This window comes from Triticum urartu, chromosome 4A, assembly GCF_056163025.1.
Source record: "Triticum urartu cultivar PI428250 chromosome 4A, HENAU_Tu73, whole genome shotgun sequence".
NCBI lineage: Eukaryota > Viridiplantae > Streptophyta > Magnoliopsida > Poales > Poaceae > Triticum > Triticum urartu.
The window spans coordinates 595633771-595650518 of NC_141876.1; the positions used below are offsets into that span (position 1 = coordinate 595633771).

General features: G+C 43.1%; 1 protein-coding gene across 1 annotated transcript in view; it reads right to left on the bottom strand.

The window, feature by feature from the left end:
- Positions 1 to 2751: 2751 nt before the first annotated feature.
- LOC147977008 (cysteine-rich receptor-like protein kinase 45) overlaps positions 2752 to 16748 on the bottom strand; it is a 58058-nt gene continuing 44061 nt past the window's right edge. The window contains exons 5-7 of the mRNA XM_087521059.1: positions 3978 to 4200; positions 3749 to 3869; positions 2752 to 2955 (exon numbers count right to left, since the gene is read on the bottom strand). Coding sequence (XP_087377185.1) covers positions 2752 to 2955; positions 3749 to 3869; positions 3978 to 4200 — 548 coding nt within the window. The remainder of the gene's footprint in view (positions 2956 to 3748; positions 3870 to 3977; positions 4201 to 16748) is intronic.

Consider the following 16748-nt stretch of genomic DNA (forward strand, 5'->3'; position numbering starts at 1 on the left):
TATGAGGGGACCCACTATCTTGATGACAAAGGGAAGGGCAAACTGTCGCCGCCATTTTTCCCTTAGTGGGAGAAGTTAGGAGGGTGTGAACCATGACTCTTTGATGATACGTGCATTGCAAGTGCACGCTTTACTAGTCGTAGAGAAATAACATTGCCGATTGGCCGATGCTATAAATCAGCCGGATGATTTCTTTAAGAAATCATCCGGCTAGGCGGCCGTCCGATTAGCCCGCTGTGGCCGCTGGATCATAGCCCGCTGTGGCAGTTGGATCATAGCAACGCCAAACGACAGTAGTAAGTGCGCGACTGCTTCTATGCCGCGTTGTTGCATCCCGAAAACAATTCCACTGCATCTCTCATGGCATACCGTCGGCGTCTGGCGAAGCTTCAACGCAGCACCGACGACATCCGGCGAAGCTCCAATGCAACTTCGACAACGCTACAACGCAGCACTAACAGCTCCGACGAAACTCCGATGCAACTCCGACAGTGCTACAACACAGCACTGGCAGCTCCGGCGAAGCTCCGGTGCAACACCGACAAGCTACAACGCAGCATTGGCAGCTCCGGCGAAGCTCCGATGCAACTCCGACAAGCTACAATGCAGCACTTGCTTCCGGCGAAGCTCCATTGCAACTCCGGTGAAGCTCCATTGGAGCGCCGGCTTTGTTTCCAGCGGCCGGAGGTTGCCCCATTGCAACACCGGCGTGCTTCCCCAACGGCTTCAAGGCAACTTCGTCGGAGTTGCAGCATCACCTTGTCGGCCACTCGCCGCAGTCACCTTCGCAGTGCCGCTCTCCATTACAGCTCAGGAAGGCCATGCGCGATGCTCAAATCGCAGCTCTGACGCCATACGCAGATGCTCCCCGTCACAGTAGCAGCATCAACTCCGACGGCCATGGCAGGCGGTGGTCGACATTGAAGCTTCTGCCTACTGGCTGCAACGCAGCGGCGCCCCTTGCAGTAGCAACAACTCGGCCATGGAAGAGAAGGGCGAGCGCGGCTACGGCAGTGGGCATCAGGAGAGCGAGTGGCCATCTTGAGTGGGCAGCAGGAGAGCGTGCGCCATGTGGGCAGCAAGAGAGAGAGGGGATCTGTAGGAAAGAATTGTGAGTCGCGAAGGAGACGAAGATGCGGGAGAAAAATACATGGGTGTGGGGCCAAGCGAAGGGACGCGTGTCGATCGCACGCGGAGGCTTGTGTTTGGTTGTTTTCATCCGGTTTATTTTAAACGTTTTCCTTGCTGATTAGTGTGTCATCAAGGACTTGGATTCCGTGGCTCCCAATCAAAATTGTCCTTTCCGTTTAAGCCGCGCTACTCCTGCCTGCGTCGTTGGATTGGGGAATAAATAGCCATCCGATCTTCCAAATGAGACGCGTCGGGAATTCCAACAAGATAGATGTTGCGCAGCTCGCTCTGCAACAATTGCTTTGTTGCAAAACCACCAAAGCGTTACTTTTGTCTTCAACTTTTTTTTGCAACATAGATGATGCCGCGGGAGGACTTTTGCAGTAGGTGGTGGTGTTGCAGAATTATTTTTTTCATCTTCACCTTTTTGCAATATAGATTATGTTGTGGGAGGACTTTTGCAACATGAATAATGTTGCAGAATTTTTTTTACTGAAAAGATGATGCCATCTATTGTGAATCAAGAATTTTATGCAACAAAGATGATGTTGCGGGAGGACTTCTGCAACATTGTTGATGTTGCGGATTTTTTTTTGCAATGAGTGATGATGTCGCAGCAGCACCATCGTCGTTTTCATCACCATTTGCAACTCTGACATTGCAATTGCGACAGGGAGACGACCGGTGATGGTCGGACATGAGGCTGTGCCAAGCTCGGGAGCACAGCGAGAGCCGAACAGCCCTGCGGGGACAGAAGTTCGTGGTGGAGACGGGCGGCGACGGCGGCGCCCAACCCGGATGCAACGACATCGATTCCCATGTCACCTCCTACCTCATCTCTAATGGACGAGGAACCAGTAGCGCTGGGTAGGCTGCCTCCTTATCCTTTCGTCAGATGAAAAAGAGAGAGAAGCCATCTAGCTACTAACAGCACATAATTAGACGATCATTTTCCTTTCTTTCAAAGTTTACTTATCCTTCCTAATCAATGGATTTAAATTACAGGAAAAATAGATCTATTCTATGCTAGTTTAGCACAACAAATACACACCGCACGGATCACAAGTTCAGTACTGGTGCTGTCATAAAATTTAACATGCAAGAAGAACGCATGACAACCGTACGGACGGAGGAAAACAGAGCCTGAACAGTTTATAGAATGGTACTGATACAACCAGTTCAGACCAAGTGCTAGCTAGGTCTGGTTTGCAACCCGATGAACCAAGCAGAGTCGCAATCTGAACAACTCGAAAACACAATTGGCCACGGTATCAAGGTCACTGCCACATTGCGAATGACACTGTTACAGGCCGATCGAGATATAACCATGCACAAACAATAGCACATCACATCAAGCAATTTACCCACACGGGGTGGAAGTCTCCTGACGTCTTCAGGCTCCAAGCAGGGTGGACTGAATGTGCTAGTTTCGATCCTTCCTCTGTCTCCAGTGCCCCTTCTGCTCATCAGCCAAGTGTTTCAAGCCACCACAGGAGTACCAAATATCTCAAATGATGGATAACAATAGGTGATTGAAAGAACTCTCACAAAAAGATGTTTTACTAGAGAAAAGCTCTATTTAATTTTGAGGTTATAAGGGCATTTATTTGCTTTGAATAATCATACCAGTGAAGACGACAGGTTGTTTCTCCATTTTTGAACAACTGAAGGCTTCTTCTCTTGGATAGTGTTTTCCATCTCATTCAGCTCCTGCATGATCTCATCCATCGTAGGCCTCTTATGTTGGTCATACTCCATGCATTTTCGAGCTATCTCAACACACCTTTTCTCTTGTGAGCAGCCCACCTCTAGTGTTTTATGCCACTGTAAAGTTAGAATATATAATAAGGATAACAACCCCCATATGTTGTATGAAGCGAGGATACCCATTAATTGAACTAACTTATGCCATACACCGAAGATTTGTTTGATGATAAACAATACATGTCTCAAGTTCGTAGGTAATTGCTTTCCATAGGCCTACTAGTGCATTTCAGTGGTACATCAGATAAAGAGCAGAGTTTTCCCCTCTTTCCAGCACATGGAGATGGAAGATGACGGGAGGCGGAGAGAAATGACAGCCTTGCTGGAGGAGGATACCGAAGAAACTCTAAGCTTCCTTTGTCCATGTAGAGGAGATAACGATCTAAAGCCGTCTTACCATGGGAGCCGTTAGGAAATACGTAGAACTACAGCTAGATGTCTGGGCTCTGTCTCCAGGTCCAGGGTGTCTGGAAATGCAGGATGTCGACCGTGGGAGGTGCTGCAGGTCGTGGAACTGGCACACATGGGTGCCAGCTCAGCTCAAGCATGCAGTGATGTTAACAGAGGAATGCCAAACCAAATTCTCTACCTAGTTGAAAGTGCGATAAACTACAGATTTAATTCAGCTAATATTTTTGTTTACTCGGACTCTTTCACCATGTTTCTCTGCATGTATATCCACTTTACGAGTTCTACGAAATTGCTTAAGAATTTTTAGTATGATTTCACACATGAAAACTACGAACTTTCTGCTTGTTGAAAATTGACTATGCATGTATGATTGGTAATTGTTTTTGACATAACTAAACAACATATACTAGAATGGCTAGATAGGTGCTCCTTACATCTTCACATCTTCAAAATCGTAGTTGTTATCTCTCGTTAATAGTTTTGTGATTATGACACCCAAGCCATATATGTCTGACTTGAATGATATTTCACCACTATTAATAAGTTCTGGTGCAATTGATCCCCTGCATGACAATATATACAATAGTCAATATGAGATATCCTGGTACAAAGAAAATTCAACATATTTGACATCGATGTAAAAAATGGAGTTCTCAAGAGGCTTAGCTTACCGTGTTCCAAATATTTGCTTGGTCACAATTATGGATTGCCCTTCAGCAAGGAATCTTGACAGACCAAAGTCTATAATTTTTGGTTCCATGTTAGCATCCAGCAGAACGTTCTCAGGTTTCAGATCCAAATGAGTAATGCGTTGTTTGTGAAGGTAGTGTAGACCATGGCAGATCCCCTTAATCATTTGGTAACGTATTTGCCATTCATGTCCAGCACATTTCTCTGCAAAAGCGAAAAAACCAACGTTGGAAAAAACGCATTCAAATTTCATAGCCTATTCGGCATACAGATTTAGGAACCTTTTACTTTATAATATGTATGAGTGACCCTCTGAAGAAATACTAGTAACACAACGTAACAATATTTATGCACAGATGTACAATTAATCCGTCTTTATAATCCTTAGTACGCTAGATGATTTGAGCAAATGCTTGCTTTTTCCCAAGAAACTACAATGCATGGAACATGTAGAATGGTTGGCAATGAGAAAACATCCGGCAGGAGTAAATTGCATAAAACCACCACTTTGAGGGCTAGGTTTGCGGAAAACACTAGGATACAGATTCGCTGCAGACAGCACCACGTCTAGCGTAATTCTTTTGCAAAAATCACTGATCGGCGGATCGGGCCGTGTTAAGTGAGTTTATGACAGCCGGGGCCTGTTTTTCGCCTACGTGGCACTCCAGGCCGTCCCGACAGCCGGCAGACGGCGTTAGACAGCGCCGTTCGGTCCTAGCAGTCAAAAGCGCCAACCGTTACTCCTTCCCCACTCTGCTCGCTCGCTCTCTTCTTGCTCTCGCTCTCGCTCTGTTCTTGGTCGCCGCACCCGTCGCCGCCGCCGCAGCGCCATGGTGTCGTGGAGTGATGGGTCGATAGCAGCGAGCACACCAGGCAGTACATGAGCTCAGATTCTGACGACGACACCATTAAGGTCAATTCTCAGAGTTAGGGTTAGGGTTTGATATTTGGGGATTTCTGGAATGAGCTTCTTTTCAATCATTGGACCAAGTCTCTGTCATTCCTTTGCACTCCAGGTTCCTGCTAGCACTGAAGACTCAGATTTCGAGGGCCCTGAGACAGATATGTATGTTTTGTGCCATGGATACGGGAAGGCAGCAGAAAGGCGTGTTGCTTTCGAAGGGATTCACACTGGCAGGAGGTTTCTTTGTTGTGCAGAGAAGGTATGGTTCCAGCTGAACTAATTGGAAGTTGTGGATTTACCAAACAGACATGTCATTTGTTTAGCATGGATATGTACTGTGGAAGCAGTCATTGTATCATATTGTGAGGTTAGGACAGTGGATGCAGTCATTGTTTACTGTGGAAGCAGGCATTGTATTATATTGTGAAGTTTGGACAGTGGATTCATTAATTGTTTACTCTGCCAGCATTGTTTAGTCTGGTTCTGGCAACATTGTTTAGTTAGGTCATTTTGTTAACTCTTTCAGGTTAGCATATTTTAAGAGAGTAGATGCATGGGTTGGCAGACCAACATTTTTTAGTTTGGATCTGGCAATATTGTTTAGTTAGGTCATTTTTTAACTCTGTCATGTTAGCTTATTTTAGGACAGAATATTCATGGGTTAGCACACCAGCATTGTTTACTTAGTAGTTGTTTACTTTAGAGCATGATCTGAATTTTAGTATAAAGTAATCTAGCCTATCATTGTAAGCAAGTCACTGTTATGTAATTCATTTTGTTAATACTCTTTTTTCCGGAAGGTAAAAACTGTGGACTAGTAGAATGGATTGATCCATCTTGGCCCACTACCCTTGAGAATGCACTGTTCAAGTTGTGGTCTATGTATGAACAGAGTAAGATGGACAGGAATGATGAATGTCTGATGCATTCATTTACTGTTCATGACCTGACACAAGAGAAGAAGAAACTCTAGGCCAGCTATGAGAAGTTGGTTGAAGATGTCAATGCACTTATGGATGCCCAGGAGCAGAGGGCAGTGATAGAAAGGAAAGATGCTGAAACAACCAAGTTGCAGGAGAAGTATGACACTTTGAAGAACATAGCAGCTGCTCAAGGTACTGTCATTAAGAACATGAAGTTGAAGCTAGCTGAAGAGAAGAAGAATTTGCAGATCCACATTGATGAGCTCAAGAAGACAGTTGAAGAGAGCAATGTGAAGCTGGAGGGGATCAAGGCCATCATAAATGGATAAAGCAGTGCAAGAGAAGAATGGGCAATATCATTTGGCATTTGCTGACCTTTTGCAGGGTGTGGTTTGGCATTTGTTGTAATGATAGTAGTTTAAATTCTATTAACTATGAGTACTCCTGAACTATGGATATGTAATCTTAAGTAAGATGTTTGCATTTGAACTAGTGCTGAATGTGGTGCTATTTGAACTAGTGCTGAATGTCAAACTATGATTATGTATGGATTTGAACTAGTGCTAAATTTGGTGGTATTTAGAGCTGGTTAATGTTATCTTAAGTAATCTGTTTGCAAATGATGATTTTTGCTTTAGTATGTTCCTGTTCAACTGATGATTCTGAGTTAAGTAGTGTCAATTATGGTTGTTTTGGCTTTTTATCGACGTCGAGGCATCAACTAGGCCAAGTAGGGTTTTTGGCTTTTTATCGACGCTGAGGCATCAAGTAAGCCAAGTTAGGGTTTTTGGCTTTTTATCGACGCCGAGGCATCAAGTAGGCCAAGTTAGGGTTTTTGGCTTTTTATCGACGCCGAGGCATCAAGTAGGCCAAGTTAGGGTTTTTGGCTTTTTATCGACGCCGAGGCATCAAGTAGGCCAAGTTAGGGTTTTTGGCTTTTTATCGACGTCGAGGCATCAAGTAGGCCAAGTTAGGGTTTTTGGCTTTTTATCGACGTCGAGGCATCAAGTAGGCCAAGTTAGGGTTTTTGGCTTTTTATCGATGTCGATGCATCAAGTAGGGTCAAGTGATGGGTTTTTGGCTTTTTATCGACGTCGAGGCATCAAGTAGGGTCAAGTGATGGGTTTTTGGCTTTTTTTCGACGTCGAGGCATCAAGTAGGCCAAGTTAGGGTTTTTGGCTTTTTATCGACGCCGAGGCATCAAGTAGGGTCAAGTGATGGGTTTTTGGCTTTTTATCGACGTCGAGGCATCAAGTAGGGTCAAGTGATGGGTTTTTGGCTTTTTGTCGACATCGAGGCATCAAGTAGGCCAAGTGATGGGTTTTTGGCTTTTTGTCGACGTCGAGGCATCAAGTAGGGTCAAGTGATGGGCTTTTGGCTTTTTGTCGACATCCAGGCATCAAGTAGGCATCAAGTAGGGTTTTTTTTGGCTTTTTGTCGACGTCGAGGCATCAAGGTAGGCCAAGTGATGGGTTTTTGGCTTTTGGTCGACGTCGAGGCATCAAGTAGGCATCAAGAGTATCACAACATCAAGAGTATCACAGCATCAGCAGTACTACTAGAATGCCATAGTTTGACACAAATTGATCATAACAGTTGAGCATCACAGGACTACTAGAATTCCAAAGTTTGATACAACATCAACACAACCAAATCACCATCAACACTGGAGTAGCATAACTGGAGTAGCATAACTTCAGCAACATAGTTTCACAACACAACCAAAATGCCATAGTTTGATAAAGCATCAACACAACCAAATCATCACCATTTTGCACCAGAGGCAGTCAAGTAATCCTTCATTCTGTTGCTCGGCTTCCTGACTCTCTGGGAACCATCACTTGGTCTTGGAGGCATGAAAGCTAACCTTGGTCCCTTTGCAGCAGCTGATGAAGATCTGGTTGCTGGTGCCTTACTCTTGGGAGCAGATGATGAAGATTTACTGGCTGCTGCCTTACCCTTGGGAGCAGCTGGAGCAGCTGGCTGCCTCCTAGCTGGAGCAGCAGCAGATGTTGCCCTCCTTGCTGGAGCTGGACTGGCAGCAGATGTTGCCCTCCTTGATGATCCCCCAGCAGTGGCAGCATGATACGTCCATTTTGCATCATGCTTTTATATCGATATTTATCGTATTATGGGCTATTATTTCACTTTATGTGACAATACTTATGGCTATTCTCTCTTATTTTACAAGATTTACATAAGGAGGGAGAATGCCGGCAGCTGGAAATCTGGTCTGTAAAAGGAGCAAATATTAGAGACCTATTCTGTGCAACTCCAAAAGTCCTGAAACTCCACGGAACGTCTTAAAAGAAATAAAGAAAAATCCACGCCAAAGATGAAGGCCAGGGGCCCACACCCTGCTCACGAGGGTGGGGGGCGCCCCCCCTAGGGCGCGCCCCCCTACCTCGTGGGCCCCCTGGTGGCTCTCCGACGCCCATCTTCTCCTATATGAGGTCTTTCGATGAGAAAAAAAATAAAGAGGAACTTTTCGGATGAGACTCCGCCGCCACGAGGCGGAACCTTGGCGGATCCAATCTAGAGCTCCGATAGAGCTGTTCTGCCGGGGAAACTTCCCTCCGGGAGGGGGAAATCATCACCATCGTCATCACCAACGCTCCTCTCATCGGGAGAGGGCAATCTCCATCAACATCTTCACCAGCACCATCTCATCTCCAAACCCTAGTTCATCTCTTGTATCCAATTCTTGTCTCAAAGTCCGGGATTGGTGCTAGTAGGTTGCTAGCAGTGTTGATTACTCCTTGTAGTTGATGCTAGTTGGTTTACTTGGTGGAAGATCATATGTTCAGATCCTATATGCATATTATTACCCCTCTGATTATGAACATGAATATGCTTTGTGAGTAATTACGTTTGTTCCCGAGGACAAGGGAGAAGTCTTGCTATGAGTAGTCATGTGAATTTGGTATTCGTTTGATATTTTGATAAGACGTATGTTGTCTAGCCTCTAGTGGTGTTATGTCAACGTCGACTACATAACACTTCACCATTATTTGGGCCTAGAGGAAGGCATTGGGAAGTAATAAGTAGATGATGGATTGCTAGAGTGACAGAAGCTTAAACCCTAGTTTATGCGTTGCTTCGTAAGGGGCTGATTTGGATCCATATGTTTCATGCTATGGTTAGGTTTACCTTAATACTTTTGTTGTAGTTGCGGATGCTTGCAATAGAGGTTAATCATAAGTGGGATGCTTGTTCAAGTAAGAACAGCACCCAAGCACCGGTCCACCCACATATCAAATTATCAAAGTATCGAACGCGAATCATATGAACGTGATGAAAACTAGCTTGACGATATTCCCATGTGTCCTCGGGAGCGCTTTTCCTATTATAAGAGTTTGTTCCGGCTTGTCCTTTGCTACAAAAGGATTGGGCCACCTTGCTGCACTTTATTTACTTTTGTTACTTGTTGCTTGTTACAACCTATCTTATCACAAAACTATCTGTTACCACTTATTTCAGTACTTGCAGAGAATACCTTGCTGAAAACCGCTTATCATTTCCTTCTGCTCCTCGTTGGGTTCGACACTCTTACTTATCGAAAGGACTACGATAGATCCCCTATACTTGTGGGTCATCAAGACTCTTTTCTGGCGCCGTTGCCGGGGAGTGTAGCGCATTTGGTAGGTGGAATTTGGTAAGGAAAAATTTATATAGTGTGCTGAAATTCACTGTCACTTGTTACTATGGAAAGTAATTCTCTGAGGGGCTTGTTCGGGGTATCTTCACCCCGACCAGTAGAGCAAAGAGTTGCTCCTCAACCTACTGAACCTATTGAAAATGAAATTCCTTATGAGTATCCTTCGGGTATGATAGAAAAACTGCTAGCTAATCCTTTTACAGGAGATGGAACAAAGCATCCTGATGAGCACTTAATATATGTAGATGAAGTTTGTGGATTATTTAAGCTTGCAGGTATACCCGATGATGTTGCTAAGAAGAAGGTCTTCCCTTTATCTTTGAAGGGAGAAGCATTGATATGGTATAGCCTATGTGATGATATGAGATCATGGGACTATAAAAGATTGAAGCTGGAATTTCATCAAAAGTATTACCCTATGCATCTTGTTCATCGTGATCACAATTATATATATAATTTCTGGCCTCGCGAAGGAGAAAGCATCGCTCAAGCTTGGGGGAGGCTTAAATCAATGTTATATTCATGCCCCAATCATGAGCTCTCAAGAGAAATAATTATGCAAAGTTTTTATGCTCGGCTTTCTGAAAACAATCGCACCATGCTCGATACTTCTTGTGATGGCTCTTTTATGATGAAGACTATTGAATTCAGATGTAATTTATTGGATAGAATTAAACGCAACTCTAAAGATTGGGACTTCGACGAAGATAAGGAGTCAGGTATGACACCTAAGTTTGATTGTGTTAAATGTTTTATGGACACCGACATTTTCCGTAAGTTTAGCACTAAATATGGACTTGACTCTGAGATAGTAGCTTCTTTCTGTGAATCTTTTGCTACTTATGTTGATCTTCCTAAGGAGAAGTGGTTTAAATATCATCCTCCCATAGAAGTAAAAGTAGCTGCACCTATTAAAGTTGAAGAAAAGACTGTCACTTATAATGATCATATTGTTCCTACTTATTATATTAAGACACCACCTTTCCCCGTTAGAATAAAGGATCATGCTAAAGCTTCAACTGTTGTTCGTAAAAGCAATATTAGAACTTATACACCTCCTGAGCAAGTTAAAGTAGAACCTAATATTGCTATTGTTAAAGATCTCTTCTCTGATAATATTGATGGGCATGTCATTCAGTTCGAAGGTGAAACTGCTAGAATTGCTACCTTGTGCTAAAGACAAACATAGACCTGTGGTAGGCGTGCCTGTTATTTCTGTTAAAATAGGAGATCATTGTTATCATGGCTTATGTGATATGGGTGCTAGTGCTAGTGTTATACCGCATACTTTATACGAAGAAATTAAGAATGAAATTGCACCTGTTGAGTTAGAAGATATTGATGTTACTATTAAACTTGCCAATAGAGATACTATTGCACCAATTGGAATTGTTAGAGATGTTGAAGTCTTGTGTGGGAAAATTAAATATCCTGCTGATTTTCTTGTTCTTACTTCCCCACAAGATAGCTTTTGTCCCATTATATTTGGTAGACCCTTCTTAAATACTGTCAATGCTACCATAGATTGCACTAAGAATGTTGTTACCGTTGGCTTGGATGATATGGTTCATGAGTTTAATTACTCTAAATTTAGTAAACAACATCGTGAGGAAGAATTACCTAGTAAGGATGAAATTATTGATCTTGCTTCTATTGCCGTACCTCCTAGTGATCCTTTAGAACACTATTTGCTAGACCATGAAAATGATATGTTCATGAATGAAAGAAGGGAAATAGATGAAGTATTCTTTAAACAGGAACCTATTCTGCATCACAACTTGCCTGTTGAAATCTTAGGGGATCCTCCTCCACCCAAGGGTGATCCCGTGTTTGAGCTTAAACCTTTTCCTGATAATCTTAAATATGCTTATCTTGATAAAAAGAAGATATATCCTGTTATTATTAGTGCTAACCTTTCAGAGCATGAAGAAGAAAGTTTATTGAAAACTCTGAAGAAGCACCGTGCTGCTATTGGATATACTCTTGATGATCTTAAGGGCATTAGTCCCACTCTATGTCAACATAAAATAAATTTGGAAGCAGATGCCAAACCAGTTCGTGATCCTCAACGATGTCTGAATCCTAAAATGAAAGAAGTGGTAAGAAAAGAAATACTAAAGCTTCTGGAGGCAGGTATAATCTATCCCATTGCTGATAGTGAGTGGGTAAGTCTTGTCCATTGTGTCCCTAAGAAGGGAGGTATTACTGTTGTTCCTAATGATAAAGATGAATTGATTCCACAAAGAATTATCACAGGTTATAGGATGGTAATTGATTCCCGCAAATTAAATAAATCTACTAAGAAAGATCATTACCCCTTACCTTTTATTGATCAAATGCTAGAAAGATTATTCAAACATACACACTATTGCTTTCTAGATGGTTATTCTGGTTTCTCTCAAATACCTGTGTCGGCTAGAGATCAATCAAAGACTACTTTTACATGCCCTTTTGGTACTTTTGCTTATAGACGTATGCCTTTTGGTTTATGTAATGCACCTGCCACCTTTCAAAGATGCATGATGGCTATATTCTCTGACTTTTGCGAAAAGATTTGTGAGGTTTTCATGGATGACTTTTCCGTCTATGGTTCCTCTTTTGATGATTGCTTGAGCAATCTTGATCGAGTTTTGCAGAGATGTGAAGAAACTAATCTTGTCTTGAATTGGGAAAAGTGCCACTTTATGGTTAATGAAGGTATTGTCTTGGGGCACAAAGTTTCTGAAAGAGGTAGTGAAGTTGATAAAGCCAAGGTTGATGCTATTGAAAAGATGCCATGTCCCAAGGACATCAAAGGTATAAGAAGTTTCCTTGGTCGCGCCGGATTTTATAGGAGGTTCATTAAGGACTTCTCAAAAATTTCTAGGCCTCTGACTAATTTATTACAAAAAGATATACCATATGTCTTTGATGATGATTGTGTAGAAGCATTTGAAATACTTAAGAAAGCATTAGTCTCTGCACCTGTTGTTCAGCCACCTGATTGGAACCTACCCTTTGAAATAATGTGTGATGCTAGTGATTATGCTGTAGGTGCTGTTCTAGGGCAAAGAGTTGATAAGAAATTAAATGTTATTCATTATGCTAGTAAGACTCTAGACAATGCTCAAAGAAATTATGCTACTACTGAAAAAGAGCTTTTAGCAGTTGTATTTGCTTGTGATGAGTTCAGATCTTATATTGTTGATTCTAAAGTAACTATTCAAACATATGATGCTGCTATTAAATATCTTATGGAAAATAAAGATGCTAAACCTAGACTTATTAGATGGGTTCTCTTGCTACAAGAATTTGATTTGCATATTATTGATAGAAAGGGAGCTGAGAACCCCGTTGCAGACAACCTGTCTGGGTTAGAAAATATTCTTGATGACCCACTACCTATTAATGATAACTTTCCTGATGAACAATTAAATGTTATAAGTACTTCTCGTAGTACTCCATGGTATGCTGATTATGCTAATTATATTGTTGCTAAATTTATACCACCTAGCTTCACATACCAACAAAAGAAAAAGTTCTTCTATGATTTGAGACATTACTTTTGGGATGACCCACATCTTTATAAAGAAGGAGTAGATGGTGTTATTAGACGTTGTGTACCTGAGCATGAACATGAACAGATCCTACGCAAGTGTCATTCCGAGTCTTATGGAGGACACCACGCTGGAGATAGAACTGCACATAAGGTATTGCAATCTGGTTTTTATTGGCCTACTCTCTTCAAGGATGCTCGTAAGTTTGTCTTGTCTTGTGATGAATGTCAAAGAATTGGTAATATTAGTAGACGTCAAGAAATGCCTATGAATTATTCACTTGTTATCGAACCGTTTGATGTTTGGGGTTTTGATTATATGGGACCTTTTCCTGCCTCTAATGGATACAGACATATTCTAGTTGCTGTTGATTACGTTACTAAGTGGGTAGAAGCTATTCCAACTAGTAGTGCTGATCATAACACTTCTATTAAAATGCTTAAGGAAGTTATTTTCCCACGGTTTGGAGTCCCTAGATATTGAATGACTGATGGTGGTTCACACTTTATTCATGGTGCTTTCCGTAAAATGCTTGCTAAATATGATGTTAATCATAGAATTGCATCTCCTTATCACCCACACTCTAGTGGTCAAGTAGAGTTGAGCAATAGAGAGCTCAAATTAATTTTGCAAAAGACTGTTAATAGGTCTAGAAAGAATTGGTCTAAGAAACTTGATGATGCGTTATGGGCTTATAGAACTGCATATAAAAATCCTATGGGTATGTCTCCGTATAAAATGGTCTATGGAAAAGCATGTCACTTACCTCTCGAACTAGAACATAAGGCATATTGGGCTATTAAAGAGCTTAACTATGATTTTAAACTTGCCGGTGAAAAGAGGTTATTTGATATTAGCTCACTTGATGAATGGAGAACCCAAGCATATGAAAATTCCAAGTTGTTTAAAGAAAAATTTAAAAGATGGCATGACAAAAGGATACAAAAGCGTGAGTTTAATGTAGGTGATTATGTATTGCTATACAACTCTCGTTTAAGATTTTTTGCAGGAAAACTTCTCTCTAAATGGGAAGGCCCCTATGTTATCGAGGAGGTCTATCGTTCCGGTGCCATAAAGATCAACAAATTCGAGGGCATAAATCCGAAGGTGGTAAACGGTCAAAGAATCAAACATTATATCTCAGGTAATCCCATAAATGTTGAAACCAATATTATTGAAACCGTAACCCCGGAGGAATACATAAGAGACACTTTCCGGAACGTTTCAGACTCCGAAAAGGAATAGGTATGTGGTACGGTAAGTAAACCGACTCCAAAACAATTTTTAAGGCAATATTTCTCCGTTTTGGAATATTTAGAAAAATAGAAAAATAAGTAGCAGTTCGGGAAGGACACGAGGGCCCCACGAGGGTGGTGGGCGCGCCCTACCCCCCTGGGCGCGCCCCCCTACCTCGTGAGCACCTTGTGTGCCTTCTGGACTCCGTTTTCTTGCACATTACGTATTTTGGTCGGTAAAATTCATTATATATTCTCCTGAAGGTTTTGACTCCCGTATCACGCAAAAACCTCTTGTCTTTGTTTTGAGCTATCCCGTTGCAGATTAAATCAACATGTCTTCCCAGGATTCGGAAGGAGAAAGCTATGTGGATGATTACTTAGCAAATTCAAAGGTCTATGGAGATGTGGAACATAATGGATGGACCACGGAGGAAGAAGAGGACTATGAACCCAAGGAGAAGGAGGAGACGAGCTTAGAGGAAGATGAAGCACCGTTACCTCAACCTAGGGACATGCATGTGGAGTTCAAAAAGTCAAGTCTCCCTGATAGGGTAAAGAAACCCAAGTTCGAGTTTATCCCTTTTCGTCTCCTGCAGGAAAATAAGAAGGACCTATGCAAAAAGATATTAACCCTGGTGTGGGAAATTGATGATTTGAGGGATCAAAATGCCGTCCTCAAGCGCAAATTAAGGGAAAAGACTAAGCCACCAACTAAGCCAACAACACCTCCACCTTCTTCACCGACAAAGGAGATATAATCACATGGGTATGGGCACTCCCCTTAGCAACTGCCAAGCTTGGGGGAGGTGCCCCGGTATCGTATCTGTCAGGACCCCGATTCTAAGTCACACCGATCTAGCCTGTAACACCTCATATCACTTTGCGGCCTCACGCACGGTATTCCCACAGGTGTCGCCTTACCATGGCCCGGGAGCGTTTGCGCCTTTTGGCTCACGTATATGATAGTGTCGCTAGCATCCATATGACAGAGAACCCGGGCCGACATGACTAGTCGTGAACCCAAAGTGGCACTAACTTACGGGGACAGGCATACATGAATCAACATCGAGCATGTCGGTCAGCAGCGTGTGTATCCGGGCTGTAGCACTGGGCTAACAGGACTCCGGTGAACCGGGCTGTAGCAGGCTAGGCAGGACTCCGGATGTCACCCCGTGACATTTCCCCGAAGGGACAGACACAGGAACGAAGTGAATCACATGCCGGCCAGTCAAGTGTTCCGGAGCAGTAGTGCTAGGCTAGCAGGACTCTGGTGAACCGGGCTGTAGCGGACTACTATGGCTCATGGAAGCACAAGACTACATTTCCCCATAAGAGAGGCTACCAAGGATAAACAACTAGGTTGTCGGATCCCACACATACCAAGCATTTCAATCATACACATAATATGCTCGATATGTGTAAATACAACATGGCATCACAACAAAACTCTACGACTCAAAGTATTTATTCATTAGGCTCCGAGGAGCGAGATATTACAAACATGGGTCTCATGACCCAACATTCAGAGCATACAAGTCAAAGCACATGCGGAAGCGTAACTTGTCTGAGTACAGCCAACTAAAAATGAAGAAGGCTGAGGAGCCTGACTATCTACCAGACCCTCCCAAGGGTACAAGATCGTAGCTGAGGTAACAAGCTAAACGTCAAAGTCCACGTGGAACTACTAGCGAGACTGAAGTCTCTCTGCAAAACATAAAATAAGCAAACATGAGTACAAATGTACCCAGCAAGACTTACATCAGAGCTAACTACATATGCATCGGTATCAACAAAGGGGGTGGTGGAGTTTAACTGCAGCAAGCCAGCTTTGACTCAGTGGCTAACCTAAACTACGACTGCAAGTAAACTCTTTTGAGGTGGCACACATGAGTCCACAAATTCACCATACCAATACACCACTATGGATCCGCTCCCGTCTCCCTGCGAGAACGCCATCCATAGCACTCACGCTTATCTTGCGAGTTTTAGAGTATCCACTTTCACTTGTCTATGAACTATGCAAGGGGTCCAAGTTTCCATATCTGAGGAATCCGGCTATTCGAATAGATAATGATAACCCTGCAGGGGTGTACTTCTTCACACACGCTCTCGCCACTTATCGCCCTGTACACGTCATGTACCTCGGAAACCTTCAAGCGGAAGCCGGGCGAGGGTGTCGGCCATGACCTGACTAACCACACAAGTCTCTCATCTAGGTTTATCGCCTATTCGGGTTCCATCCGCAAGGATATCCGACCGGGGTGTCGCTCACGGCCCCAAACGATGTGTGCAGGGTTCCCAAGCCCACCATCCGGGTGCCACTTGGTACACCGTGCCACTGTGCCTAGTCTGTCCCAAGCCCACCTGTACCGGGTGCCACTTGGTAGACTACTAACACTACCTACAAACACCAGAAACTAGTTGCAACTCCTAGACAGAGATCGAGTTGATTAATAAGCCAAGAGGGCCGAGTTACCGGAACCCAATGTGTGG